This window comes from Buteo buteo, chromosome 3 (assembly GCF_964188355.1).
Source record: "Buteo buteo chromosome 3, bButBut1.hap1.1, whole genome shotgun sequence".
In the NCBI taxonomy this organism is placed as follows: domain Eukaryota; kingdom Metazoa; phylum Chordata; class Aves; order Accipitriformes; family Accipitridae; genus Buteo; species Buteo buteo.
The window spans coordinates 5427366-5454924 of record NC_134173.1 but is presented as its reverse complement, the minus strand read 5'-3'; the positions used below and the strand labels follow the sequence as shown (position 1 = coordinate 5454924).

The 27559-nt window shown below is 39.2% G+C and overlaps 1 protein-coding gene across 3 annotated transcripts in view; it reads left to right on the top strand.

The window, feature by feature from the left end:
- MOCOS (molybdenum cofactor sulfurase) overlaps window positions 1-27559 on the top strand; it is a 220795-nt gene that overhangs the window by 81873 nt on the left and 111363 nt on the right. For all 3 annotated transcript variants that reach the window (XM_075022731.1, XM_075022729.1, XM_075022730.1), the window contains one exon: window positions 3303-3944. In XM_075022731.1, the coding sequence (XP_074878832.1) occupies window positions 3475-3944 (470 nt within the window). In that variant the 5' untranslated portion in view covers window positions 3303-3474. The remainder of the gene's footprint in view (window positions 1-3302; window positions 3945-27559) is intronic.

Sequence of the window (27559 nt, the reverse complement as noted above, 5' to 3'; positions counted from 1 at the left end):
ATATGACTTGATTATAGACATCTTTAAATATAAAGCCCATTATTAATTATGTGTGTATTAAATGTGTAAAATGAGACAGCAAGCTTGGTGGAAAATTAATTGACTTTCCCTACCAGTGTTTACTTTAGAGTAGTAAGGCATTTTGGCTCAGCTGCAGTCATGAAGATACAAAACTCTCATGGCAACTTTTTAAAAAGGATTAAACACCAGCTAACAGAGAGGTCTGAGAATACAAGCGTGCACAGGGAAGTATGGTCAGGTGAAGGTGTTTTCAGTGGCTTCTCCCTGGACAGGCTTCTTGGCCATGCGTTATTGATCTCCTTGTGTTGTGATCGGTGTGTTTTTGGGGAGGTGAGAAGAGGGGGACAAGAAGTGGCCGGTCATGGTGGGTCTTCGATGTACTGCGAAGATGGAGCGTGCATCTTCCTCTCCCACCTTGCCAGCCTGAAAGCAAGGTACTGGGTCAAGTTTCTCAGCCTTTCTGCCGTCTTCCCTGTGATGGCACAACTGTATCAGTATGTTTAATGAAACAATTATCTGTAGTCATTTCTTCCAAAGAGTCCTTTGAAAAGTGGAAATTTGTAATACTATAAAACACCACTGCTGTTTGCAGCTGTGAGCTATAGTAGATCAAACTATCAGTTTTCTACCGCAAGTCTTTAGTCCTGCTGCCAACGATGACCTTATATATGGCTATAAATCTTCCAGGAGTGTAATAAAAGTGAACTGCATTTCACTGTAATGGGGTATGTCTTACACGAAGACAGAGAGCATTAGGAATTCTCTGTGTAATAGCCAGTGCTTCCCAATATTCATGTCAAAACAGAGGATGTAGTATTGTGGGCTGCAGAAGTCGTTCAGATGTGTTGCAGTTTTCTGTCCCTAAGTACTCTGATTTTATCACAGCAGTGCTGCTCTAGTTCAGGAGTTTGTGGTATTCATTTTATAAAGCTTATTCTGAGGTGCTCACAGCTTTTCTGCTCTGCACATCAGAAGTCATTCTGGAGAAGGAAATTCCCTTAACTCAGTTGCTACTGCTTTATTTATTTATTTTCCTTTTTTAACATTAGAAATAGTTCAGCCAAAATGTAAGTCTGACTTTGAAAATTCTACCTCTTTTGCAAATACTGGAGTCATAGCAATTTTACAAGGCATTGAGAGACCCAAAATGCAAATAGGTACCTGGTGAGATTCACAAAAGAACCTATTTCCTGTTTAAGTCAATCAGAAATGTAACTTGGTTGTTTCTCTAGCTTTAGGACTTAAAAGTCTTTAAAAAAATGGCTCTAATTCATGTGGGCATTTTTGAAAATTTTACCCTAAAGTTTGATTTTTTTCATGTGAAAGTCAATTTCTGGTACTGAACTGAATAGGTAAATGCATCAGTGTTACATCATGGATTTTATTTTAGAACTGTTCAGCTGCTTCTGAATTTTAATAATTTAAAACTAAATATAGTTAAAATACTACCGGTGTGCATGAGCTTTGTCTCTCTCATTTATGAATTAAACATAGACCTGTCACTATTTGTAAGCCTAAACAACCCCAAATAATATTTATTGTTTTGTAAAGTTGCAAAAATGTTTACTAAAAGTACTCACTGGCTCTGATATTCATGGTTGGGCAACAGCATCCCATTATTAAATCCCGATCCACCATTCCTGCATCCCAGCTATTGTCATTTTACAGTGTCTTTTGGTCAAATTAAGTCCTGTGGTAAACAAGTACTGTTCCTGTGGAGAACTGCGGGTTGTTATTCCTGAGCAAAATTTGACATTTTGCCGAGCTGTGTCTCACCTCCCACTCAGCCTGTGTGGCACAAAGCGGCTGACTGGGGAGGAGAGCAGAGAAAACGTAGAGAGTAGAAGAGGAGCAGTCTTGATAAGAGTCTTCAGCATGCTTTTGTTGCTGCTTTTGTCAGCTTGCCCTTATGAAGACGTTATGTATTAAGAATTTGCTTCAGTCACCTAGCTTTTTAACTCAAAAGGTATGCTGTGTGTGCACATACACGTGAATACATAACTTGTCCTAGTGCTCACAGAGTTAAAAACATAGAAAGTTGGATACTTAATTGTTGTTATATAAAATATGCAAACTGTTAATGATACACACTGGGAACCAGAGTTCATAGACTCTCCAAACGCTGGTCTGTACCTTGGAATTGCACAGATCAGCGTGCCAGCTGCTTGGAGAGCACTGATATGTTGCTCACAGAAATGCTCTGCAGCAGGAGAGATGCCCTGAGAAAGCCGGTTACATCTTACCCTGATTGAAAACCAGACAGCATTGCTGGGCAGCAACATTCATGCTCTGGTTCAATTTTGTTTGCTCTGCTCCGTGCACTGAAGCTGGTGTCTCTCAGGTGGTTGTTACATTTCCTGTTAATATTGGTAAGAGTTTTATAAAAGTTAATTCAGAGCAAGTTTGTCAGGTGAAAAAGGTAAGAAAGGTGACTGAATTGAAGCTGTTCCTCAGCCTCTGGAAAGACCCATCTTGTACACCGCAAAACTGTAATAGATACACAAGCTAGCATGGGTACCAAAAGGTGTGTTAGATAATGTTCACAAAAGGTAGTTTAGAGTCAATGAGGTGCCGTCCAAGCTTCAATGAGTGTGTAGTGTAGAGGTGTCTCAAGAGACTGGCTTGCTTAAATTTTCATAGTCTGGCTGATTGGAAGACATTAGGTTGCTTCTGGTTTAGGCTATCTCTGTGGACTACAGAGATTACAGCCTTCGGTGCATAAGGCACATAGGAAGCATATGTTGCTTCTTGCTGTCTTCTGTTTCTGTTGCTAATAATATAAGCAAGGAGCAAAGCTGTATCCTAAAGTTTCCCTATTGAATCCCGTGACCCTTAATTGGGAAGCTCAGTATTTAAGTAGATTTTTTTTTTTAAACTGAAAGATATTCTGTCTGCTCCAAATACTTTGTAAACTGAAAACCTTAATAATTTGCAAATAGAACTGGGCTGTCTCAAGGACAGTGTAAGTTTAATCGTATGCAGGCATGATTCTGATCCCACTGAGGGACCAGACTGGCCAGTCTATTCAGAGCCAGGCAGAATTGGCTTCTATCCTTAAAACACAGCCACGTTCACTGTAGCACTGGAAGGAGTCTCTTGTGGGCAAAATGATCTGGGTTACACTTGCTGAAGTTTACTGTGCTATTTGGCAACACTTGTCTACTTCTATTCATATCAGGTGTCAAAGCAGAAGAATTTATGCTGAGGAAAAACAAAATATATCACACAGCAATAAAATAGAAAAATCGGAAAATAATTGGATTTTTTTTCCTATTTTTCAGAATATTGCAACACTTTCACACTACTGCTGAAGATTATACCATCATTTTCACATCTGGATGCACAGCTGCACTTAAACTGGTAGCAGAAGCATTCCCTTGGATACCTGAAGGCACAAAACAACCCAGCAGTCGATTTTGTTACCTAACTGACAGCCACACATCTGTGGTGGGTATGAGGGGGATAACTGCCTCAATGAATGTCTTGTCTGTTCCAATAAAACCAAAGGAAATCTTGTTATCAGAAAAGAACAGGTTACCAGCTGAAGAACAAAACTGCACAACACCTCATCTTTTCTCTTATCCAGCTCAGAGCAATTTTTCTGGTACCAAATATCCCCTTTCATGGATACAGGACATAAAATCTGGAAAACTCTGCCCCATCAATATACCAGGGAAGTGGTTTGTCCTATTAGATGCAGCTTCATATGTAAGCAGTTCTCCGTTAGACTTGGGAGTTCACCAAGCTGACTTTATCCCCATCTCATTCTATAAAATCTTTGGATTCCCAACTGGTTTAGGAGCATTACTGGTAAACAACCGGATTGCCCCTCTCTTGAGGAAAACCTATTTCGGAGGTGGAACTGCAGCTGCCTACCTCGCAGGAGAGGATTTTTATTTCCCAAGGAAATCTATAGCAGAAAGGTAAGGCTTTGTTTAACAAAACAGGGGTTTTTACTGATACTGTTTGCATCACACAAATGTCTTGGGGTTGGTGCATGCACTGGGCTGTGACACCTATGCTTCTTTATGCAGTTGGATAGGTATTTCACGTCTAACTCTGTTTTCTTCTTAGTATTCTTTTTTCCTGTCTAAAGAACATCATCTGAAATATATACCTTCCTTCCCTGATCTAGTTTGTTACAACTGGTAAAAATATAAGGCTTCATTCAGTCACATAAAGGTCAGTGCATGCATTTTTTAATTTATATTTAAAGTACCTCAGTGGAAGCCTGATTTGTTTTTGAAGCTCTGTACCTGGAGCAGCCAGGCCAAGGTTGATCACACAGTATAATGACCCTCAGTGAAATTGGAAAGTAAGGTCCATGTATTTCACTGGAAAGGTGGCATGCTTTACTCTCAAGAGAAGCTTTATCAGAATAATCCATGCGGTAAGATAAATTACCTAGGACAAATATTTGTAGTGCTCTTATTCCCTGACTGAGGTTCTGGAGAAGCTGTGAAGCTCTCCTACAGAAAATACAGGACACCTAAAGGAAGTCAAACATACACACATAGGGAAATGCAGGGCAATGGATAAGTCTCCCCAGTCCCTTAACAAATTGAAATGCTGCTCTTAGTGATGCTTGGTCTCTCTGCCTCTCTCCCTCATGCCAGCAACAGCTTACATAAATGCAGTAAAGGGTTTTCCTTCCTGTCTCACATCCAGTACATCTGCACAAAGGAAATGCTTGACATAAGCGTTTAATATTAAATCATAGTCCTTGGGAGAGGCTAGAGATGAAAAGGGGAAATGATAAAAGAAGCCATTCATGCCTTGCATTTATTTATGGATGTGTATTCAGCAGCACAATGTCCTGCATCTCCCGTGATGTAAAAGTCTGACCTGTCACTGTACATGTAGTAATGCATAATGATGCTTCGTGTGTGTGCACCTCTTCTAGGTGTGTGCTCTGAGTGCTGCTGTGGGGTTTTGGTTCTGGACTGGTAAATGCAGAGGCTGGCCATGTTAGCTTGGCTCTTTTGCCATACAAGGCCATGCCTTATTTCTGAAACAGAAATTGGTACGGTGAATATCCAGTTAATATCTTAATTTAGAAATAAAAACAACAGGGAAACATTGGCATTCTGACCTCTGTTTCTGGTTTTTCAAACCAAAAAGGCGTTGAATTGCAGCACTCACTGAAAGTCAGGATGAAAGGGCATAAAAATCATGGGACCCTAAGGTGCTCCTGCATCACCTGCAAGCCAAGGAGAAAACCTGCTTTAATTTGACCTGAGCAGGCTCTAATTTCTGAGTGGCTTTTCTAGAGGTAATTGACACACGACTGCTGAGATTGCATAGTGGATAAAAATATCTGAAATGCATTTTAGATCTCAATTCTGCTTTTATACTTTTTTTTAATTAAGCAGGGAAAGGTAAGTGGGAACCTTGAGGGGAGCTCTATCTCTGGTATCTTTTTCAGGAGTTTTCAGAGGTTGACTAATTACAAGCCTTTCAGGTATATGAGGCTCCCACTGCTTTCAAGGGCTTTTTTTACTGGATCAGACTAAGGACCTGCTTTAACCTTTTTCTACTACAGAGTTATAAACAAAGGAATTTGTCCAATTTGATTTCTCTCTCAGGCTGTCTACAGAGTGTCTAATCTGGGTATGAGGGAACCTAACTAAAATAATCAAATCTGACAGCTGGATACCCAGGCATGTGATACTAGTTCCTGTTAGACACCAAAGTGTCATGCAGACAGTCTGAGTCATTGTACATAGGTAAATATTTACATTTGTCCTCATCTAATCCTTTGGTTATTATTTGAAAACCTAATATTTAAAAGTTCATGTTTAGAGCCTTATTGATGCTGTCTGTAATCCCTAGTGAACTGTGGAGACTTAAAGTTCTACCTGGAGAGGCCTGAAGTTTTCAACGATAGGTCAGGAACAAGGATAACCACTTTCTTGAAAAATAAAACCAACAGCATTGAAATTCTCAATCAATGTCCTCCAAGCTATGTCATCCAAATTTGTGTTGGTTTTTTTTTTTTTTAATCTTTCACATCTTATGGGTTTTGCTTTGTTATCTTTTTAAAGTGTTTTCCTGATAATAAAATAGAGAAAGCAAGCAGTTAGGAACAGAACTACTACACTTCAAATGAAATGCCAGGCCACCATGGCCAAAACTAATATGATTACCTTATGTGTGGGTCACGTTTTCATTTCTTTGCTAGTGACTGAAACACCTGGGTTATTATTTCTCCTATAAACAGCAACTTTAGCCAGGTGTTATCCCTGCCAAATTGTAGTAAGGACCCTCCCTCATTGGAGGTATCCAAACCCACCTGGAGAAAGCCCTGAGCAACCTGCTCCACCTGGATATGCTTTGGGCAGGAGGTTGGACTAGACATCCCCAGGAGTCCTTTCCAGCCTCTGTGCTTTTGTGAGTGATTCTGCGCTCTGCCGAGCTCCATCTGCATTCTCTCTTTGGGCATGTCTCTGTGATTTCCAAAGGTTGGTTTCTTAAAATTGTTTTTTTATAAAAGCTTGTTTATAGTGCTGGATTAACATTGGGATTGAATACACTGAAACATGTCATTTCATGTGGTAATTCATAAGGAAACTTGAACTCTGACAAATACCCCTGGAAAAGTGGATTAGAGTATGTGTATCTGAATACTGTTAGCAGAAGGTATTCCCCATCCATGCATAATCAAAGTGCAGTGTAGTAAGGAAATGGCTTTTTCTAAGTCAAGGTGAAACTTGAGTGGAGATGTGTAATAGGAGGGTGTTTATTCATCTTTTCTTCCCAGGACTGTCAAAATGGTTACCTTTTGTCTTAATAGATACAGCTTTTGCTAGTGTTTGTTGTACTTTATTTTGTTGTTCTTGCTATATAAATTATTCTATCACAGTCTCTTTTACATTCCTTTAATACCCTTAAATCACTTTCACGTTTTCCCATTTCACGGCAGTAGCCAGTCTTCCTATCTCAACTTTTAAAATCATGTTTATTGTATTTTCATCCTTGCATCAAACAGCTTGACAAGTTATTATTATCATTCACAAATCTAGCCTCATTTCCCATGTTTTTTTCTGCACAGCATGAGATAATAAAATAATATGATTATGTATAGCAAGAATTCAGCGATAAAATATTCATCATCTGCCCTATTTTTCTTTTGTATCTGGGAGTGCTATTCAGAATCCGATCATCCTGGAATTTATGACTAAGGGAAAGGAAGTTGTTGCGTTATCTGTAAATTGGATATCTGCATCTTAGTCTACCAGTGTGAAATATCTAGTGCATTAGCTGTTGTGTGTTTTTCATTTCCAAATGCATTTTCAAAAGCTTTGGAAATCCAGATGGCATGACTTTGTCCCTGATGAGTTTTAGTGGCTGTCCCTGATGAGTTTTAGTGGCTCTTGCCTCTGCTGCTTGAATGGTTTAACAGCCCCAAAGCAACACCCACACTTTTGTAATCTATGATGCATTGTACTTAACCAAAGCAGGTTTCTTTATTCTTGATTCTGTAGCTTTTATTTTTGAGGTGATTCAGTGGCTGGTGTGTATGACCTGCAGATAAAAGGTTAGATGTCTTCAGTTGTGCAGGAAATGTCCTTAAGTAGGTCCCACCCATGTATGTACTATAGCGGAGAACTATGCTATAGAGATCACTGGGACAATTCTGCGCATGTCTATGCAGGTCTGGGTATAGTGACATGGTTTGGATCCTCAATTGCATGCTGAGTTTTTGCATGCTGAGGGGAAGGGAAGGAAGGAGTGGAAAATGGAGGCAGAAAGATAGAGACGAGAGCTATTGCTAGGATCCCAAGAGCTGGAGCTGGAGACAAAATCCTGAGGCTGGGTGCTGGATATAGAGCAGCTTGAGAACCGCTTGGCAAAAAGCTGGTCTTCTGCTTGAAGTTGTCTCTTTAGCATTACTGCATGTTTCTGTAAGTATAGAAAGAAAGAATATCGAGTCAGGTGCTGGTTTATTCCATAGAAACTCTTCATAGTGCTGAGAAATCACATAAGGACTGGACCATGTTTAGAAGAGCACAATGCTTAAACACGTGCTCACCTTGTAACCTAGTGTGCGCCCATCGACTCCACACTCGTGGGCTCTGTCCATCTACCCATGACTGCTTTAATGTGGTAAGTGGGCTCAAGTATCACCCTGTTGACTAGTACGTTTTGTTCAAGCATTTTGTTATGCTGCTTCCACATTTTTGTGATGTTTCGAGATCTCCAAACAGGACCACTTATGGGGGAATTTCCAAATCTATAACATTCCTGAACAAATGTCCTTTCAAACAGCAGTGATGACTTTCAGGTGAGATACTTGGGAGGTGACAGGGGTCTTCACTTAATTTCTAATGGGCGTTTGCACCGTGAGATTGCCCTCTGCACCTGACAGACCTATTGCACCCACTGACAGGGACTCATAAGCCTGAACAGGCAACAAGAAGGTGAGCAAGTCTCTTCCTTCCCCTCATCCCCCATTGCCACCCCATCCTGCAGAGATGAGAGGCCAGAGGCCATTGAGCACAACTGTGTAGGACTCGCACAGCTGCTCTCCCTGTCTGAAAGGCAGGCAAAGTCCTTCCATTTAGCTGATAGAACTTAATTCTGACAACTTTTGCAACTGTTTTTTGAAAGAAGGGCTGTGGAAAAATAAAAGAAAGGGAGTGTTTTTGCTTTCTGAGTAAACTGTAAGAAGGTTCAGGTAACCTGTTGCTCTTTCCCTTCTCTGCCAAAGTGTATGTATCTGCTGGAAAACTTCATGCAGTCTGTCTTGTTACTTCTTAGGACATCCAAAGTGGCAGTTGACATTTGCTGTGTTTTTCTGCCAGCCATCACTGCAGCCAGCCATCTTCTTCAGTATTTGATGCAAAGGAAAGTTTTGCTTAATTTTTTTTCTAACTCCCACCATTAAGGATGCATTCATATGTCATTTTGCCCTCTAATCCTCCAGGTGGTTATTTTTTTCAATGGTGAAGTTGTTTCATTGCCAGAAAACTCAGCATAGTCAGAATAAACTGAATATTATAAATCTGTGAGCCAAACAGAATCCTGTGGGGATCACTTTTGATCTTGGTTCACCATGGGATTCACCTTAAATTGCTGAATCTGGGATAAACTGAAAGCAGTGCCTCTGATAAATGCTTGTAGAGCACAAGCAAACACTTAAAAACATGTTTGTGAACTTGGATTAGTAGGCAGTCACCCAAAGAGAAGCAACAACGTAGGTAAAACTTCAGACAGGCAATACAGTTGGTGGTGATGGCTTTGTGTAGTCAGCCCTACCTCTGTTCATTTATATGACTTTTGGATGTCCTCACTTATATTCTCAACCTCTTGCCTTGAAAGCCCCTATCAGTTTTGAAGACAGCCTTATTCTTGAACTTTTGAGCAGCTGATGTTGCATTTCTTTTTAGCTACACAGCTGGAGAAGATTGGTGATTAGGGTCTTCCAGGCTATACAAAACCCTAGTTCAGTGCTTCCTGCAGAGACACCTCCCTGAGTACAAAGTCAGCTGTAACTACCAGGCTCTGCCAGCAGAGATTTTGGAAAAAAAAAATGAATCGCCTGCCGCTCTACTCCTGAAGTGCCTGCTCCCATGTTTTACAGAGTCCAGAGCCACAGAAGAAGGTGCTCTACTGAGTAAACTCTTCCCTGTGTGCCAGGGAGAAATAAGATTGGAGTTGTGTTTTCATCCTCAGTGTTTCCTATTGCATAGTTGGGAAATCCCAATCTGCAGTGGGTCACATATAGGGCTTAGAGCTGTAAATGCTAGGAATGAGCCAAAAAGACAGGCATCATATTGGTTAATGTCTAAATGTTTGGGTCTATTGCAGGATGCGGTTACAATGTGCAGATTCCCAAACTACTTTTAATCAGATCATTTGAAGTCCTCAATGCAATGTAGCCACAGTGCCACAGCCATCCATGCCAGCCAACTTACATTGCCTCTGAGGAAGATACTATATTTAGGCACAGTGGAGTGTCTTTGTGCTAGGCTGCAATCTACAGTATGGAAATAAACACAGGGGAAAGTGTTTTTTTTTCAGGCAGGGGAGGTAGCAGATCTTGCATGCTTTTTAAAAATGTTCAGCAAAATGAAATTAATAAAAAACGTAAATGCAAATAATTTTAAACTGTACTGTGGATTCTCTTACTTGGAAGTAAGCTGAACTAAACTAAGCATATTTCTTCTTCCGTTGGCAAAGTCTCATTGAAAGCCAGTAGCAGTCATGTGCCTAATGTAGTCACATGCCTAGTGCACAGAGGCTCGTGTAAATCACATCAAACATCAGTCTGTGTTGTTAAGCACTTCCATCCCAGTATATGACTGGCACCAAATTATTGACTTATGAAATAAACCTTATAATTTGCTAGGGAGCTACAATGCATTCATTTTTAAATAAAAGAGGGAAATTTGGAGCTCATTATAAACTGCATTTTTCTTAAAATGTAAAGTGTTTTGAGATGATAGCAAGAAAGAAAGGAGTTCTGTTATATACCAGGACCTGATTTTGCCTTTGATTAAATACAGTAAAAATTCTGCCTGAACCATGATGTGTCTTTGCAGTCGTTGTGGCTAGCCAGTTGTCGTGACATAGTTTTGCCCTAGGGAGTTCTTATGCTCAAATTTAGAATCAAACCTTTTCCTTAAGTCTTCTTTGAGAGTCTTTGTGAATTTCTAGCACCAGCTATTGGGATTTTACAGCATTTGTTTTCTGGTGATAAATTTATTGTACACTTTTTATTGTGCTTTGTAGATTTTACATTTGTGATTAACCTGTTTGATATATGAGCAAAAACAATGGTAACTTGTTTGGCATGAAAATCACACTTTTTTTTTCTTCACCATTTGTATTGTGTACTTAGAGTATCTTGATATTAGCGTGTAAAAGGGTGAGACTGGCTTTTTGACCCAGACAATATTTACAACATATAAGTCCTGTTCAGATAATGTTAAGGGATTGATTTACTTCAAAGTGCAGGAATTAAAGCTTTTGCTCTCTCTTTTTACCTCAGGCAGTTCTTAGGTACAGGAATTGCTGTAAATACTCCATGGTATAGTATATAATTAGTATAATGCTCTTTGTTTGAGTCCTGAAGTCTTAGAGACAAAAGCATGAGCTAAGGCAGACATACGGAAGAGCTGTAACTAGTATCAGGGGGTCAATTTAGATATTTAACATTATGTTAACCTAGTTTTTATGTGCTCCGCATCCTCTGGCGTGTGTGTGTGTGTGTGTGTGTGTGTTTTAAATGCTTCCACAGTGATGCTGAAATTGTTCCGAGCTGGCTACTGAAACTTTATTGGCTCCTTTGGAATGAGTTTAATCTCGGTTTCCAGAGTGCAGCTTGCGATGTGCAGAAAGCTCCCACAGCTGATTCACCCACAGGAGGGGGGGTCCTTCAGGCAGGATGGGGGGGGGGGGGCAGCCTTGGGAAGAGGTTTTCTTCATCAACTCTTAGCAGCAGGCAGGGAAATTCAGAAATATGGCTCAACGTCTCTGTCTCTTCACGTGTCTCCAATCTGCAAATGGGTGGTGACGGCTCATCAGAAGCTGTCACGAGTTTTGGGTCAGAGCCGTTCCCGTCGACGTGTACCAGTGCTTCTGACATGTCTTCTGCGCGGCCGCTGCTGCAGTGGGCTCCAAAGCAGCTGTGGGTTTTGCACAGAACTGGGGTATTTGTGCTGGGTAAATCAAGGACTGGTTTGGATGCGTAGAGGAGAAGGTGTGGGGGGAGGAGAGTAGACATCACCCACCCAGGCCTCTCTGCGGGAACGGTGACAGGGAACAACTTTTAGACTTAGGAAAGTGTATTGAGTTGGATTTTAAACCAGAGGAATGCAGAGCAATGAAAGCAGTGGGGAGGGGATTATTGATGCCTATTCTCCAATTCAGAAAAGGACTGAAGCATATGTATTTAAGTCAATCTCTAGTTCAGAAACTTCTCTGAGCATTAACAGGGACTTCAGCTTGTACTTTAAGTAGAATAGGTTTATGCTAATTGCAGTGCTGTATTTCTGTGTGAATCCTTTTTGAAGCAAAACTCTTAGGAAATACTTGGTTTTTTCCCTTTATAGCAGATCATGTCCCCCTACTGCTTGTGTGGGTTTGGGTTATTCTTTTTGGTGGGTAGGGGGCAGAGGGAGGCATGGTGGAGCGCCTGGCAATTAAAATTACTGGTTGAATGCAATCCAAATCTAGTTCTTCCAAAATGGGATGGGGCTAGGTCATTTCTTTTAACATTTTATCCTTAATGCAGATAATCATTATACAATGAAAAAGTCTACTCCTCTAATAGAAACTGATACTAAGGTTATGTCAGGAAATGCCTGACCACAAACGACGAAGCATCTCCTCTACTACAACATACTAATGCACTATAGTGTCATGAGTTGATATTAACCATTCTTGCTCACTGTTATTTGCCCTTTTCAGAAAGAAGGTGCTAAAAATCAGTGGTTTTCAGCCTGCTGTGCATGGATCCCTCGAGATCCATGAACTCACCATAAAGGCTCCACAAAAGGAGACTGAGACACCTTCATATATCATGTGGCAACCATATATGTGATGTTTCGAAAGAGAACTTCACCTCCACTGGATTTTTTTCTAGTCCAGTGACTTCCTTCCACCCAGAATCATGCTTCTAAAATCTTTTTTGAAAGGTATTCTTCATCAGACTTATTCTTGTCAGTATCATCAGAGACAAGTCTTACCATTTAAGAGGAGGATATATTTTTGCAGTCTAAATAAAGTCAGAATACAAGAGAGCAAGCTGAAATGCCCACAGAGGTTTGTCTGTTAATAGCAGAAGACTCACAAAACCATCTTAAATTTAATGACTCAGATTATGTGACTTCTTATGTGATACCCATATTACTTTCATTTTATTTATAGCTAAGCTACAAAAAGCTACTTTTTAAAAAAAGTGTAGTGGTCACTGGCTTTCTAGTGGGGAAAAAGAGATACATAGAAACAGAGTAGTTTAAATGTTTGGATGATACCACTCAGTCTAGTATTTGAAGATTACAAGTACAAGCATGAGTTTTTTGGGGTTTTTTTTTTCATCTTCTTACTAGTCAAATATATGCAAGAGTGCATCTGGCAGTTGTGCTCTTGGGAACTCGTGAAAGAAACATCTACAGGCTTCTCAGATTTAATTCAGAAGAAAAAGGAAAATATTGATGCTCTTGAGAAAAAAAAGGTTTTACAGTCTTTCTTGACTTTCACATATAAGCAACAGTTTCCAAAACAGGAAATACTCAGATTTGATTAAACACTTGGCTGTCACATTTCAGTCTGTTCATGTTCAATTAAAAAATTCAGAGAAATTGTCTAGCATTATTATAATCTACTTTTTCCATATCTAGGCATTTATATTATCAAATAACACCTGCTATGGCTTAATAACTGTGTCAAATGATTGTTAATAGCTTTATTTTCAGTGAATTTTATGATAAAAAGTTCTAGAGTTACAGCGGGGAAAATACTGATGCTGAAAGGATTGTATGTCCTATTTCATACTTTATGGCAGACGTTTTGCAGTTATGTTTTCAGGTAGTACTCTGAAGTGGCTTTTTTTTTTTTTCTTTGATTGCTGCTGATGCCAACAGTTTGTACGTTCAGCATATAGACTGCGTGGATTTTCTTTATAACATCCACTGCTAAAAAATGGTTAGTATGAATCTAACTCTTCTTATCACTCAGTTTGATAAGATATAGTCTTATAAGAATATATATAAGAATATATGATAAGAATATATCTTATCAAACTGTATATCAGTTTGGCCTAAATTAGAAGTGTCTTGGTTGATCTTAGCTACACTAATGTATGACCAGTTCAAGTGAGAAAAATGGCACGCTGCTTTTGTCAGTGACAGATTTAGCACGGTCCATCCTCTTGGGCAAAACCATAAATTAATGCAAAGTAACGGTAACCCAGTTAACCCTTCCTACAAAAGCAAAGTGGTTTTTCTTTTTTTTAAGTTTTTCTGCTGTCAGTATACAAATGAAGGCAGCTGCTTTGAAGTCCTCATCGGTATTAAAGAAGGATGTTGTTCATGTCAGATTATGTTTAGTTCTTGTTTGTTGTGTATATACGTTTTTCCTGTATTTTGTTATGATGGGTTAGTTTAGAAGGCCTGTATCCAATTAAAGAGCCAGAGTCATTGTTAGCCTTACATTTTCTGACTTTGTCTTGAGAAAGACAAAAGATAAAATAAACCTTGCATGAGCTTTTATCAAATTAAACAAAGCATGTGTATGCATATAAGAAATATAATCCTTCACTGTGGAATACCAATATGTGGACACCAAGTTGTGTCTAATCATCTGTTACTGATAATAATTTGTAACATTTTTCTAGTTTCATCTTGACTACTCGGTTCTAGTATAGTTCAAATCACATCTCTGTGTGACAGATATCTTTCCAAATAAGGCTTTGCATGTCAGGTGTTTACGCATGAGACTGTTCTTTCTTTTAAAGAAATAGATTTCATGCTGGTTTGACTGCCAGCGTAGTTTAGGAAGCGCCAGTAATGCAGTGAGACATTAGCATTTTGGGTCCAATGGTCTGAATATTAAAACTTGGTTTGTATAAGAGAATAAGGATGCTGTATGTTGTTTTGTTGAGTATCATAAACTTAGCTGTGACTCTGTCTCTTTTGGATATTGCACATCTGAGTAGGAAACAGTCCCCTCCTATTTAGCCGTTCACTGTTATAAGAACCACCTTTTAGAAGCACAGGAGTAGGCAATTCCACTGTGTCGTAAGTCAAGCAAGCAGAGCAGAAGACCTGCTTGGCTGAACAGGGAACTCCTTGTGGAGCTGAAGGGGAAAAAGAAATTGTACGATCTCTGGAAGCGAGGTCAGGCTTCGCAGGAAGATGACAGAGCTGTGGTTTGTATATGCAGGGAGAAGACACGAAAGGCCAAAGCTCAGTTAGAGTTGAAACTGGCTAGAGTTGTTTCAGGTAACAAGAAGGGCTTTTTTAGGTATGTTAATAGCAAGAGCAGGTCTAAAGAAAACATTGGACCAATACTTGTTGAAGATGGTCATCTGACTAATAGGGATGATGAAAAGGCTGAGGCATTCCATGTGGTTTTTGCCTGTCTTTAGTAATACTGATAGACCTCGGGCCGCCCAGTCCCCTGAGTTGGAAGATCGCAAGGGTGGGAACAGTGATTTTCCATTTGTGGATGCTGAAATTGTAAGGGACCAGCTGTATCAGCTGAATGTTCATTAGTCCATGGGGCCTGATGGGATTCCTCCCAGAGGACTGAAGGAGCTAGTGGATGTTATGGCAGGACCCCTCTCGATCATTTACCAAAAGTCTTGGGAGTCTGGGGAGGCCCCTGCTGACTGGAAGCTGGCCAGTGTTCTTCCAATCTACAAAAAGGACAAGGGAAGACCCAGGGACAGACCTGTTAGTCTAACCTCAGTTCTTGGAAAAATTATGGAGTAGATTATGCTGGGTACCTTTGAAGGCATTTAAAGAATAATACAACATCAGGCACAGTCAAGATGGGTTCACAAAGGGAAAGTCCTGTTTAATTTGATATCCTTCTATGATAAGGTCACCCGCTTAGTGGATAAAGGAAAGGCGGTGGATGTAGTTTTTCTGGATTTTAGTAAGGCTTTTGATACTGTCCCTCACAACGTCCTTCTGCACACATCATCCAGCTGTGGGATGAGCGCGTTCACAGTGTGCTAGGTGACGAACTGGCTGAGGGACAGGTCTCAAAAGGTTGTAGTGAATGGGGCTACATCTAGCTAGCAACCGGTCACCAGCGATGTTCCTCAGGGTTTAACTCTAGGGCCAGTTCTGTTCAATGTATTTATGGATGATCTGGATTCAGGAGTTGAATGCACCATTAACAAGTTTGCTACTGATACCAAACTGGGAGGTGCTGTTAACTTTCTGGAGGGACATGATGCCTTACAGAGGGATCTAGATAGGTTGCAGCATTGGACAATGATTAATGGGATGAGATTTAACAAGTCCAAATGCTGGATTCTGTACCTAGGACGGAGTAACGCTGGGCACAAGTATAAACTGGGAGAGGAGTGGCTGGAGAGCAACCCTGCAGAAAAGGATCTGGGGGTGCCGCTTGACAGCAGGCTCGATAGGAGTCAGCGGTGTGCCTTGGCAGCCAGGAGGGCAAACTGCATCAACCCCAGCATAACCAGCCGGTCAAAAGAGGCGATTATCCCGCTGTGTTCAGCGTTGGCACAGCCTTACCTTGAGTACTGTGTGCAATTCTGGGCCCCACAATTTAAGAAGGATGTGAAGGTCCTTGAATGCGTCCGGAGGAGGGCAACAAAGCTGGTGAAAGGGCTGGAAGGAGTGTCCCGCGAGGAGCGGCTGAAGACTTTGGGCTTGTCTAGTTTGGAGAAAAGTAGGCTGAGGGGCCACCTCGTTGCTCTCTACTGCTTCTTGAGGAGGGGATGTGCAGAGGGAGGTGCTGAGCTCTTCTCCCTGGGATCCAGTGATAGGACACATGGGAATGGTTCAAAGCTGTGCCAGGGGAGGTTTGGAATGGACATTAGGAAGCATTTCTTTACCGAGAGGGTTGTCAAACACTGGAAAAAGCTTCCTAGAGAGGTGGTCAAGGCCCTAAGCCTGTTGGTGTTTAAGAGGCATTTGGACAATGCCTGTAATAACATGCTTTAACTTTTGGTCAGCCCTGAAGTGGTCAGCCAGCAGGACTAGATGATCGTTGTAGGTCCCTTCCAACTGAAATATTCTGTCTTCTCTTTCTGGATTTGCGTTAGCATAGCTCGATCAGGTGGACATCCTAAAAATCACCTTGCTTTCCATGAAGTAGAAATGCTCCTCTGAATTACCTGGATGTTTCTGGAAGGAGATGTCATATACAAAATCTGTCTTTTGGAAATTTGCTTTTTTTATCCAAGATCAGATATTTGCTCACAGTTACTTTAATACATGTTCATCTTCAACTGTTCTTCCTATATGGAAAATCGTATTCTGCAGAGTCACATTGAATAGTAGCATAGGAATCTTGCTTGGCCGAGATTCCTACCCTTAATCTAATTAATTAGGTATCAGATTTTTTGGATGCAGTTTTTATTTTCTGCATTATATAGTGAAAACACATGGACACCTTTCTGAAGGTATTAAATATTCCACAAATAGCATTATGTTTCACTTCTTTTTTAAAAGTTACTATCTGAAGTTGCCAGAATCTCTATCGACATCTTGCTCTTTCTGAAAAGTATTATTGAAGTAATTTGTCACAATTTTGACTGCTGTTTCCCTGAAATGCAAATATTTCATGGGAAAGCATCACTTTAGGTGACTTCTTAACGTAAAAGGCAGACATCTTTCAGTCAAAATGGAATATTTTGTTGAAACTTCATAATTCTCCTTTGATTTACATGTAACTTGTATTTTGTGTAAGTTTTAATATTTAGTCATATTTTCATGGTTAGCATAAAAATGTTCAACGTTTACTAATAATTTCATACTAAAGCTGCTGTAGTGTTTACAAGGTCAAAGTATTTTTTTCATTTTCCTGTCACCATAACTTTCAAGATTTCAAATATATTTTTTTTGTCCTTGCTTTAGTATGGCCAGTTGCCAGCATAACACACGTAGCCCCAGAGAGGTTGTAGTCCGTTGTGGTGAAAACCTAGGGAGAGTATTTGCAGGCTTTCAAAATGTGATGCGGTAAATAAGAATAGCGTAAGCTCTTTGGGAGGGGAGCAACAGAACTGCTGTGTAGTGGCCTCTTGGCCCAAGTCATCTCCTGTTGGACTCAACAGGAGACCTTTGATTACATTCTATATGCCAAATTTAATCTCTTTTAATAATTTAAATCGATTTTCAAAATGCACAAATTATCATTGATTCTCCATCTAGACATTTCTGGGATTTTTCTTAGGCAGACTGCTACAGAATTGGGGATGAACAGGAAAACCACCTCTCTAATTGTTCATAAGAATTACACTCTTGACAGTTAATGAATGTGATGATTAAATTATATCAAAAAAAAGAAGCAGGACCGAGCACTTCAGCTGACATTTTCTAAAGAATTTGGAATTTTATATCTGTGAATATATATCAGCACACACGTAAGCAAGAAACCATAGTTGATTTACGAGTAGACAGATAATTATGGAAAAATTCCTCCCTGCAAGCTTTGACTGCGTGTAAGTATACACTCTAGATGTAACAATTTCATGCAGCAGTAACTCCTCCTGTTCTCTGTTACCACGTGGTGGGTTTACAATGAGTTTTACGCACAGAGATGCAAGGTGCAATTTGAAATTTTACTGAGGACTAAATGCTGCGGTGTGGCTAACCAGAACTTGATAAAGGACTTGGCATGCAAAATGTTTTAAATAATAGGATATAATGAAGCCAACTGTATCTCAGTAACATGACTGCATTTCCAAGAAGGTTGAGCACCTTTATCATTTTTTTGTTTGTATTCTTTAAACTGTGTTGTTGCTTATGTAAGTTCTCAACAGAGCACAGGTAAAGATTATTTATGGAATTGATGTAAAACTTTAATTCCAGCCAAGAAGACATCTGAATGTGTTCAGTTTCTATACCAAATGTGAATCACTGTGCTATGTTCCCTCATTAAAGGAGAATTGTCTCCTAAGTTGTTAGTGTGCCAGTTTGTAGCAGACATCCTAAATATTTTCTGTAAATCTTTCTATTATGGAGTAAAGTATACGAAGATGAATGTCCACAGTATGAACACACCTGCAGTCTTCATTTATATGAAACCTGTATAGGAATGTGGATATATTCATTTTGTGTTCCCTAAAAATTTCTCTAATACCTGCATGCTATTAACATTGTCACCAAATCCTTAATGCGATAGTATGCATACCTTAGTGGATGTGCTACCTTTTAAGATCAACTATATGAAATTTTCAGGAATTTGGATTATTTGATGAATCAAACTTACAGTATAACTATGGTTACAGTATAGCAAATATGGGTTTTATTTCAGTTCTCCATGTGCAAGAAAATGTAAATTAACACATACTTCTCCCATGCAGGGTGCACTGAATAAGTTCTCATTTAATCTCCCTTCCTGTCTGATGAACACAAATGCTTGGCAATCAGAACTGTGAGTCAAAGATAAAGGAAGATTTCTTATCCTAGCCTGGTTTATTTAAATTATGAGCTAAAGGGGGGAATGTGAATCTTGAAGAGATCATTTTGTAGTTAATGAAGCTGTTATAAGAACCAACGAGATCTACCTTCAGCTATTTAAATGGCTGCAGGAATGTTAAAAATTTATATGATCATAAGAATTCTCAGCAGAACATCTTATTTAAGTAAACTTTTCTTATCTCTGCTGCTTTCCCAAGTTAAAGATTAATAATCCATTAATTTAACATTTCTGAAACTTTTTTCCTCAGGTACACAAAGAATTTAACAAGGAAAGCCCAACCATCATTAAATACCATGCGGGGTTCATTCAGATACTTTTAAATCTATAGTGGCATATTGAAAAGGTGTGAAAATACTCGACACGTCTGTCAAATCTGCTCTTGTGTGGGTGTCCTGAAGGGGGTGGAGGAAGAGTAGTATTCGCTCACTATATTTATGTCCACAAATTGCACTGTTAACACATTTTCAAGGTGCAAATGACATGTGTGAAAAGGAAAACTGTATACAGACAAACAAGAAGGAGAGCGTGCCACTAGTGATTTTTTTTCATGGAATTACTGACCAGACAATATCTAAGCCATAGGGATGGATGCAGCATATTGCATGACAAATATTTTTTTTCCTCCAGCTTAAACTGAGAACTCTTTCGTCCTCTGAGCCTACTGGAGATCAAAGCCGGTAGCCAATATCCAGAGTAACAGAGGTGTGGGATCCTGTGTCTCATGACAGGTTAATTTTTTGATTCTGCATGGTCCTCTGTGTAAGCCCTATCTTGCATCCTTTGCCTTTGAATTCTGGCTGGCCACACAGCGTCTCAGGCAGTGACCTGGCAAACAGACTGACCAGTGTGCACCATCAAAGGGCGAGCGATAGCTACGATACTGTATTCCTTTCTAATTTTGCCGGACGATTTGCCCTGCCTTGCTGTCAGCGTGTCTGTAGACTTCACTGTACAGAAAGTAAAAATAGAAGCCATGTCTCCTCCTCGCCTTTTCTCTGGGCTGTGCTGAAGTGCATATTGATTACAGCTACAGATTAAAGTTTAGAAAATGTTGCAAGAACTTGATGTTACAGAAAAATCAGCGTATCAACTCAGTAAACTTGTAGTGGCTTGACTGTTCTAGGGCTCCTTGTGATTCAGAAGGTCTTTGAGTGATGCTGTCCTCAGAATAAATAATGTGGATCTTAACTCTTTCTGTTATAATAGCTGATTAATCACTTAATTTCAAACTGGTAACTTTCCAGGCATACACTGCTTTTTTGAAGTGTTGATACAAGATTATTTACACTGTTCTTGTGCCCATTCAGTTTCCGCTGAAAACCCAAATACTTGACAAATTCTCTACTCCAAAGTTTTCTTTTAGGGAAGAGGCCAAAACCCAAACGTTGAACCCAGCTGTTTTCATTTCACAAACAGAAGAGGAGCAGGTTTTAAGCCTGCTTCTGTGGTCCAGGCTGTGCATGGGGCTGTAACAAGAAGCATTCAGCCAAATTCTTGCCCCTGAGACTCTGAGGACATGGGAGTTGTTGTAGTCACAGTAGTCTAAAATGCAAGTGAGGCAAGGCTCCTAAATTGCAGTAACCTAATTTATTGGACGAACAGGTACAGCTGGGAAATCTGTTTACCTCTGTTTATAAAACTTGCCTTAAAAGGTTTAGATACCATTAAATCAGGCAGCATTTGCTGGTGCTCCACTGAAAATAAATAGATATCCAGACAGCTGCTTCTGCTTCTTTCCCATTTCTCCTTAAGCCAAAACCAGAATTCTAACAAAGTTTAATTTCTAGGGAATAGCCTTATTGTAGGGATGAAATTTGATTCTTAAATTTAAAACAAAGCACAGTAAAACTTCATTCATACTGGAACATATAGTTATCAATTGCAACAGAGACTTTCTGGCTTCATATACCACAGTGATTTGACATCCCATGGTGATGTAATTACTATATGCATTACAGATCTGCAGGAAAAAGAGAAGGCAATGACAGTACCATTTGTCTAATTTCCATAGGGGAAAATATCTTTGGCATCTCTTTCAGTTTGCAGAAAAAAAGGAAAAAAAGACTTTTTTGACAGTCTTTGCATGACATTAAGCTGCACAGGAAAAGTGAGATGATCTCCTTTATAATGTACCTTTGAATAAACCCTAATCCTAAAAGGAAGAATAAAAATACATTTAGCAGTATCATTTTAAAACTATGTTTTTTTTTTTAATTTCAATATACCTAGTATAAGTAAACACTGTTTAGGTTAATGATTGATTTTTAGACAGCATCTTACACTCAAAGACAAACTTGATTCTGCAACCTCAGGCAACTAAAATTCAGTGAGGCATGGTGTCTACTGTGTTTTCTCTATTTGTTTAATAATGTACATATCTAGACAGCCCCAGTTAGGTTTGGAAGTTCAGGTCCCTGCTGGGTCTTCTTGCAGTCTCTGGGCAGATCCGAGAAGACAGCATTATCTTGTACTATTTCCAACATTGTGTCTTAATATTTTTATTTCAATTACTTCCCTGAATGCTGGGAAAATATAGTCAACAGAGTAATAAAACCTTGAATCCTTTTCATCCTGGCAATTTGATTACCATTTAAAATGAGAATTTCTTTATGACAGAAAAGTTCAAAGTTTGTCTTTTCCCTTTTAGCATTGCCTTATAGCAGCTTCCTAAGAGAATAAGACCTTCTTGGCATATATGAGATGTATCAGTAATAATCCTGTTTGCAGAAACCCTGCGTTGGTAGAAAATGTTGACATTCAGACTAAATACTAGTGACAGTTTTGCAGGCTTTTTTTATAAATTACATTTTTTATGATCTTCCTTGTAAGATTATCCCAATGAAATGTTGACTCATTCTGTTTTCACTCCATTGTTTTTCTGGTTTTGTTTCACAATCCCCTGATTATACTTGACTCTTAAGAAAAGCTTTAGAGAATGCCCTGTATTTGCAGTGTGAATTACGATTGTGCCAGTGTGCATAACAATTACATTATAAATATTTCCTCAGCCATTTGATAAAGACTCAAATTAAGAAAAATAATTACCAGTACAATTACAATTATATATAATTACGCTATATTCAATTTAGTTTATCTCTAACCTCCTCTTGCCATAATGTGTTCGTTGTTGAAGAATGAGATTTTAGCTGACTGCGTTGGAAGTAAACATGGATTTTTTTCTGTCCTTTACGACATATTTTGCTTAAATGAAGGGTTTTATCAGCATGTTTTCTCACTGGAAAATAATGCGGTTTAGCTGGTTCAACTTCAAAGCAGCCTCCTAGAATAAGACTTTTTTTCTTATGTGGAATTTATCTTCCGTTAGGTTACAGAGACCGTTTGCTCCTAACAACGCTACTTCCTTAAATATAAATGATTTATACCTGGGCAAGCACAGTTAATTTGTACCTCTATGGTAAGAGAGATGTATGGCCGCTGGATTGACTAAACACAGCAGATGCTTTTCCAGAGAAGGACAAAGTCTTCCAGAACATTGAGGACCCAGTGTCTCTGAGAGGGAGCGGTGCAAAGACTTGGCCCTTATTTAGCACAAATATTGGCCGTGGGCTTATCAGTGTGTGTCGAAACACCTCAGGAGGTAGAACAGCTAAGATGTGCCAGGTCTTGTTTGCTTAGAGCAAGTGTGTGTATGTATGTACCTGCTGTTCCCAAGAACTGCACCTACACTGTCTTGTTCTGGAAGGATTCGTCAGCCCTTTATAAAAAGAAAAAGAGAACAAGCGATCTAGAAAAGAAAGGAGACTCTGTTTTGTGTCTTACAAATTAAGAAATGCTCTGTGGTGCTCCGCTGCTGCTTATTCTGACTGAAAGTACTCCACTGATATTAATAAGACCGTGTTACCTGGTCACATGCCTCTCAAAAGGTACACCGTTTTGCTGACAGGAGAGGCTACGCACAGCGTAGTCTGTATGATGGTATTGTTGTTTATAATGGGTTTTATTTGGTAGCTTCTTTATGTTGCCTTCAAATAGTCCCTTGATACTTTAAAGCAATCCTTGCATGTTAAACAGTCATGTTAATTGTGCTTTTCAGAGACTCCGAGGCTAAATATTTTCTCTTTCTCTACTCGCTTTAGGGAATTCTTGTCCTATTCCAGATGAAATCCTGGTTTTAGACAGTCTCTCTGCGCAGCTTTGTGTCTTAGATGTACATAATACTGATTACTTGCTGTTTGTTATTCAGTATGCAATCTGACAGTGTACTTTGACTCCACAAAGGAGTAATAGCCTATGATTAAAGGAAATTCTTAGGATTTGAGAGATCTGGATCATCTTTCAAGTTCCATAAAATTTTTATTTGTTTGAATTTAGGATAAGTATCTTTGCTGTTTAACACAGTTTTTGAAAGTGGCTGCAGATTTTATTTCCCCAGCCCACGTTAAACTCTGAAATCCAACATTGATGTTAGTTGGCAGAACAGTAGCTATTCCCAGCACCTGAAAACAGAAACCATAATCTCTCAAAATGGGAACCGCAGCTCTTTTCTTTTTAAGCTCCAGTTCACCTTCATAAAGCAGGAGAGCAATATTTATCTTCCGTATGTGGGCACTGTAAAAAGGTCAGTCAGAGCTGCACTAAGATTTGGTTTTAAATAGTAACTGAGGAAAACATGCAAATGGAGATAATAAACTTACAGTTGCATTTTGCATTTAGGTTAATGTACATTGCTTGTATTTCATTATCATCTCTTTATGGGAATGTCCATGGTAGGACACAAGGTATTAATTTATAACCTGTTAACTGTAGTTAGCAGCATTGAGCTGACCTACAGTGCAGAGTGGTGCAAGGTAGCTGGCTGAGTTGAATCGTTGAACGTGTTCCTGAGCAGGTGCTTGTGAGCAATTGTTTGGAAAGTGTCCAATTTATCCTAATCAGGATGAACATTAAGGATGTATATCTCATGGATATATAGGAAAGAAATCCGAAATGACTCAAGTCACGTTCTCCGTATCAGAGGATGGTTTGCAGGGATTTAGCTTGGTCGTAAACTGAACCGAGTGCCACATATCTGCCTGAAAGCAGGGAAGGAAGTCAAGATGACTCCCTTAACATTAATGAAAACCTTAATTATTTTTTGTCTTTAAATTAGGAATAGTAGCTTCAATCTTTTTGAGGAAAAAGTGCGAGCAAACGCAACATAGCGAGTGGCACCTGTCGAGACCAAGGAAAAGTGCAAGATCTAAAGGACAGAGAACTTGCATATAGGCACCAGTACTCCATAAGGACGTCCCACGATGGGAGCATGCAGTGTGTGTCCCTGCCAGTCTCTCCAGAAAACCCCTCAGGCACCAGTTCCCTCTGTGGACACGGGTGCTGTAGGCAGAAGTAATGAGCACGGTGCTTTTTCTCAGCCTACCTGCACAAACCTGGTGACATCTACCTGCTAGCGTAGGGAGAAGGTGGGGGAGAAAGAGTCGCAAATTCTGATTACAGTCCTTGACAAATTTGCCCGTAGAGCTTGCTGCTGCTAGCAGGGTTGTCATTAGAACAATTCAAAAGCTCTGGGACTCACCTTTAAATCAGTAGCCAGACTTGCCAGGCCTGGGACCAACTGCTCCTTAAAAGTCAAATTTTACCAGGATCTCTCTGGCTGATCAATATCCATCTCTCTGGATAATTGATATTATCATCAGTCCATTCCATCATTTGCATTTGTTATTATGGTGACAGAAGGTGGTAAAAAACTTCGCATAGCTTAAAATTTTCCAAGCTTTTTGTGATGATGGATGTGCCAATATCAGATGTTGTACCTCTTGAAAATCTTCCACTTACCTCACTAATGTATTCTGGTTTTCTCAAAGGAGCCTTTGAAATGGCTCCAATGAGTTTGAACACCAGAATTTTAATAGATGGTATGATAGCTAATTGAACAAAAACATTAGTCAAGTTCTATTAAACATGGTATCTGTAGCACTGAATTCCAATAATAAATGTAGCTTTAAAAACCTCAGTAAATGCAAAACTGCATTAGGCAAAATGTTCTTGATGGTGTATTATCAGGTATATCCCTTCTCCAAAAATATACAATATTAGACACAAAATACCCTAAAAAGGGTTACTTTTCTAGACACTCTAAAATCTAGAGAACATGCTTGTTATGAAAACACAGTTGATCAGTTATTTTAATAGGTTACAACTGAAAAGGAATTGCAGATAGGTTTTTTTTTTTTTTGCAGTTCAGACATAGCAACAAGATGTTAGTAGTATTTATTTATATGTTTATACTAAAGTAATGATGGTTTAGAATTGTTTCTACAAGAATGGCAGGACTTCATGAAAGATTATGTGTATTTTATGTCTCAGTTGAGCTATAAGCGCTTTTAGTATTTGGTTTGTTTTCAGAATAATTTGTGGAGAACTGTGCTTTTTAATGAGAGGCTAGAGTCATGTCCCTGAAGTATATTTGAGTTTAGGAGAATGAAATTACAACACATTAATAAATTGTACATGCCATGTCATATGTGCACAGAATGCTACGGCACAGTGAGAAATTACAGCAAAATGAACAAATTCCGTTGTGAAGTTTGAACTTTAAATATGAGTCTTCAGCATGTCACAACGTGAAAACAATATCCCCAAATGAACTGATTTTCTATGTACTTGTACAATTTTTCTTAAACTAGACCTTGCATCTAGACTTCCTCTGAGCACTAAAACTTTCATTTTAACCACGCTAACTACAAAAATAATGAATATATTCTTGGTTGTTTCCCTCCATGCCTGATTATCTTCCTGGTAAAGACATGTAGCAATCGGTTAACTTCGTTTAGTCAAGAGCAGCACATGTAAAAACTATTGCTTTCCTTTGAGGACGGAGGTCACTGAGAGCAGCTCTGTGCTGTGCTGGGACACAGCTCCTCAGGGCAAACTTGCACCTTCGTTGCAGCAGAAAGCCTCAGGCTGGAGACAGGACTCGCAAGAATACAAGTGAATATGCAACGAGGACCCCCTGAGAGTAGAAAATTCTTTAGGACTATGTCTGAGGTGAAAACAAAATTAATTTAGTGGCTACAAAGAGGAAAAAAACCCAACAAACTGGGACAGCTAAGACTTACCTTAAAATACCCTGAGCTGTCTGTCTGTGGCATCCAAAGTTATTACTTTCTTTTTTTCCTCCAGGATCTTAAGTTTCAATCTTTTCTGTGTATGTACACATTGAAAAGGAAGATATCTCTTCAGAAATTGTATCACAAAGAACAAAGACTGTTTTTTTCCCTCATATAGTTAAGCTGCCCTATTAATGTCAATTTTTAATTTTATCCTTTGGATTTCTCATTAGCTTTACAACATGTCTAGATTATTTAATTATTATATTTCAGCTTGTAGATGACATAAGATTTAAGAGCTTTTGCTGGGCTCTAGCAACTTGTCGCTACATTTTGCCTGAAGCTGCTTTTGTATAAAATAATCTTCCCATAGTTAACATTCAGGATACTCTGCAGAGCATCTTAAGAAGACTTAAATGCTAAATAACTGTCACATAGCAAGTCTTAGTATTATTGCACTAAATTACATTGCAAGCAGTGTGATAAACAATATCATAATACTTTAACACATTCATCATTAATTATAACTGAAATCTAATCTCAGCTGGGTTTTTTTCAGTAATTATATCCAGTAAAGCAAACGTTAACATATATGGGGAAGGGAGGGTAGAGGAAAGAAGTCTTCCAAAAGCATAGCTGATATATCAAAATGCTGAATGGCCTGACAAGCCTTATCAGGTTTTTTATGGGGTCTTCTACATATATTGAGATTAAAATATCTGAAATATATTTGGAATTCATTATGTGAATAATTGTTTTGAAGGCAAAACTTTGCAGTGACCTACTGTTTGTGTCATTTTAAGGTGCCACAAGAGACTGCCGTATGAAATCCCAGATTTCTGCTCTCTGATAGAAGACTAGTATTGAACTAAATTTAAAATCATGGGTTCCTCTGACCACCAAAATACTGGATGGGGGGTATTTTAGGCTTCATACTACTATGCTTCCTGTATTTCCCTAAAAAGTGTATATGGTATTTGTGAATGGCAATTCCATGTCCCCTTTCTCTCCAAATTCATATTTGTTTTCAACTGGGGAACTTTCTGCTGTCAGAGAACTCCCATTCTGTTAATGCAAACTATTTTCCTTTGTACTGGGAAATTCAAGAGTCTGACAGCCAAGCTGTGGGTGGCAATGCTGTGTGCCGCTTATGATTGCGCTGTGGTATAACACCGCAGCGCCCTTTTCGCCGAGTTGCAGAGCCTATGTCAACTCAATTAATGTGAATTTTGTTTTTGCTTTGTTTCTTATCTTCCTAAGACTCTGTTTTTGCAAAGTATTTCATTACTTGTATAATACTAAGCATACTTTCAAGTGCGATTGTACTTTCTTCTGTATAT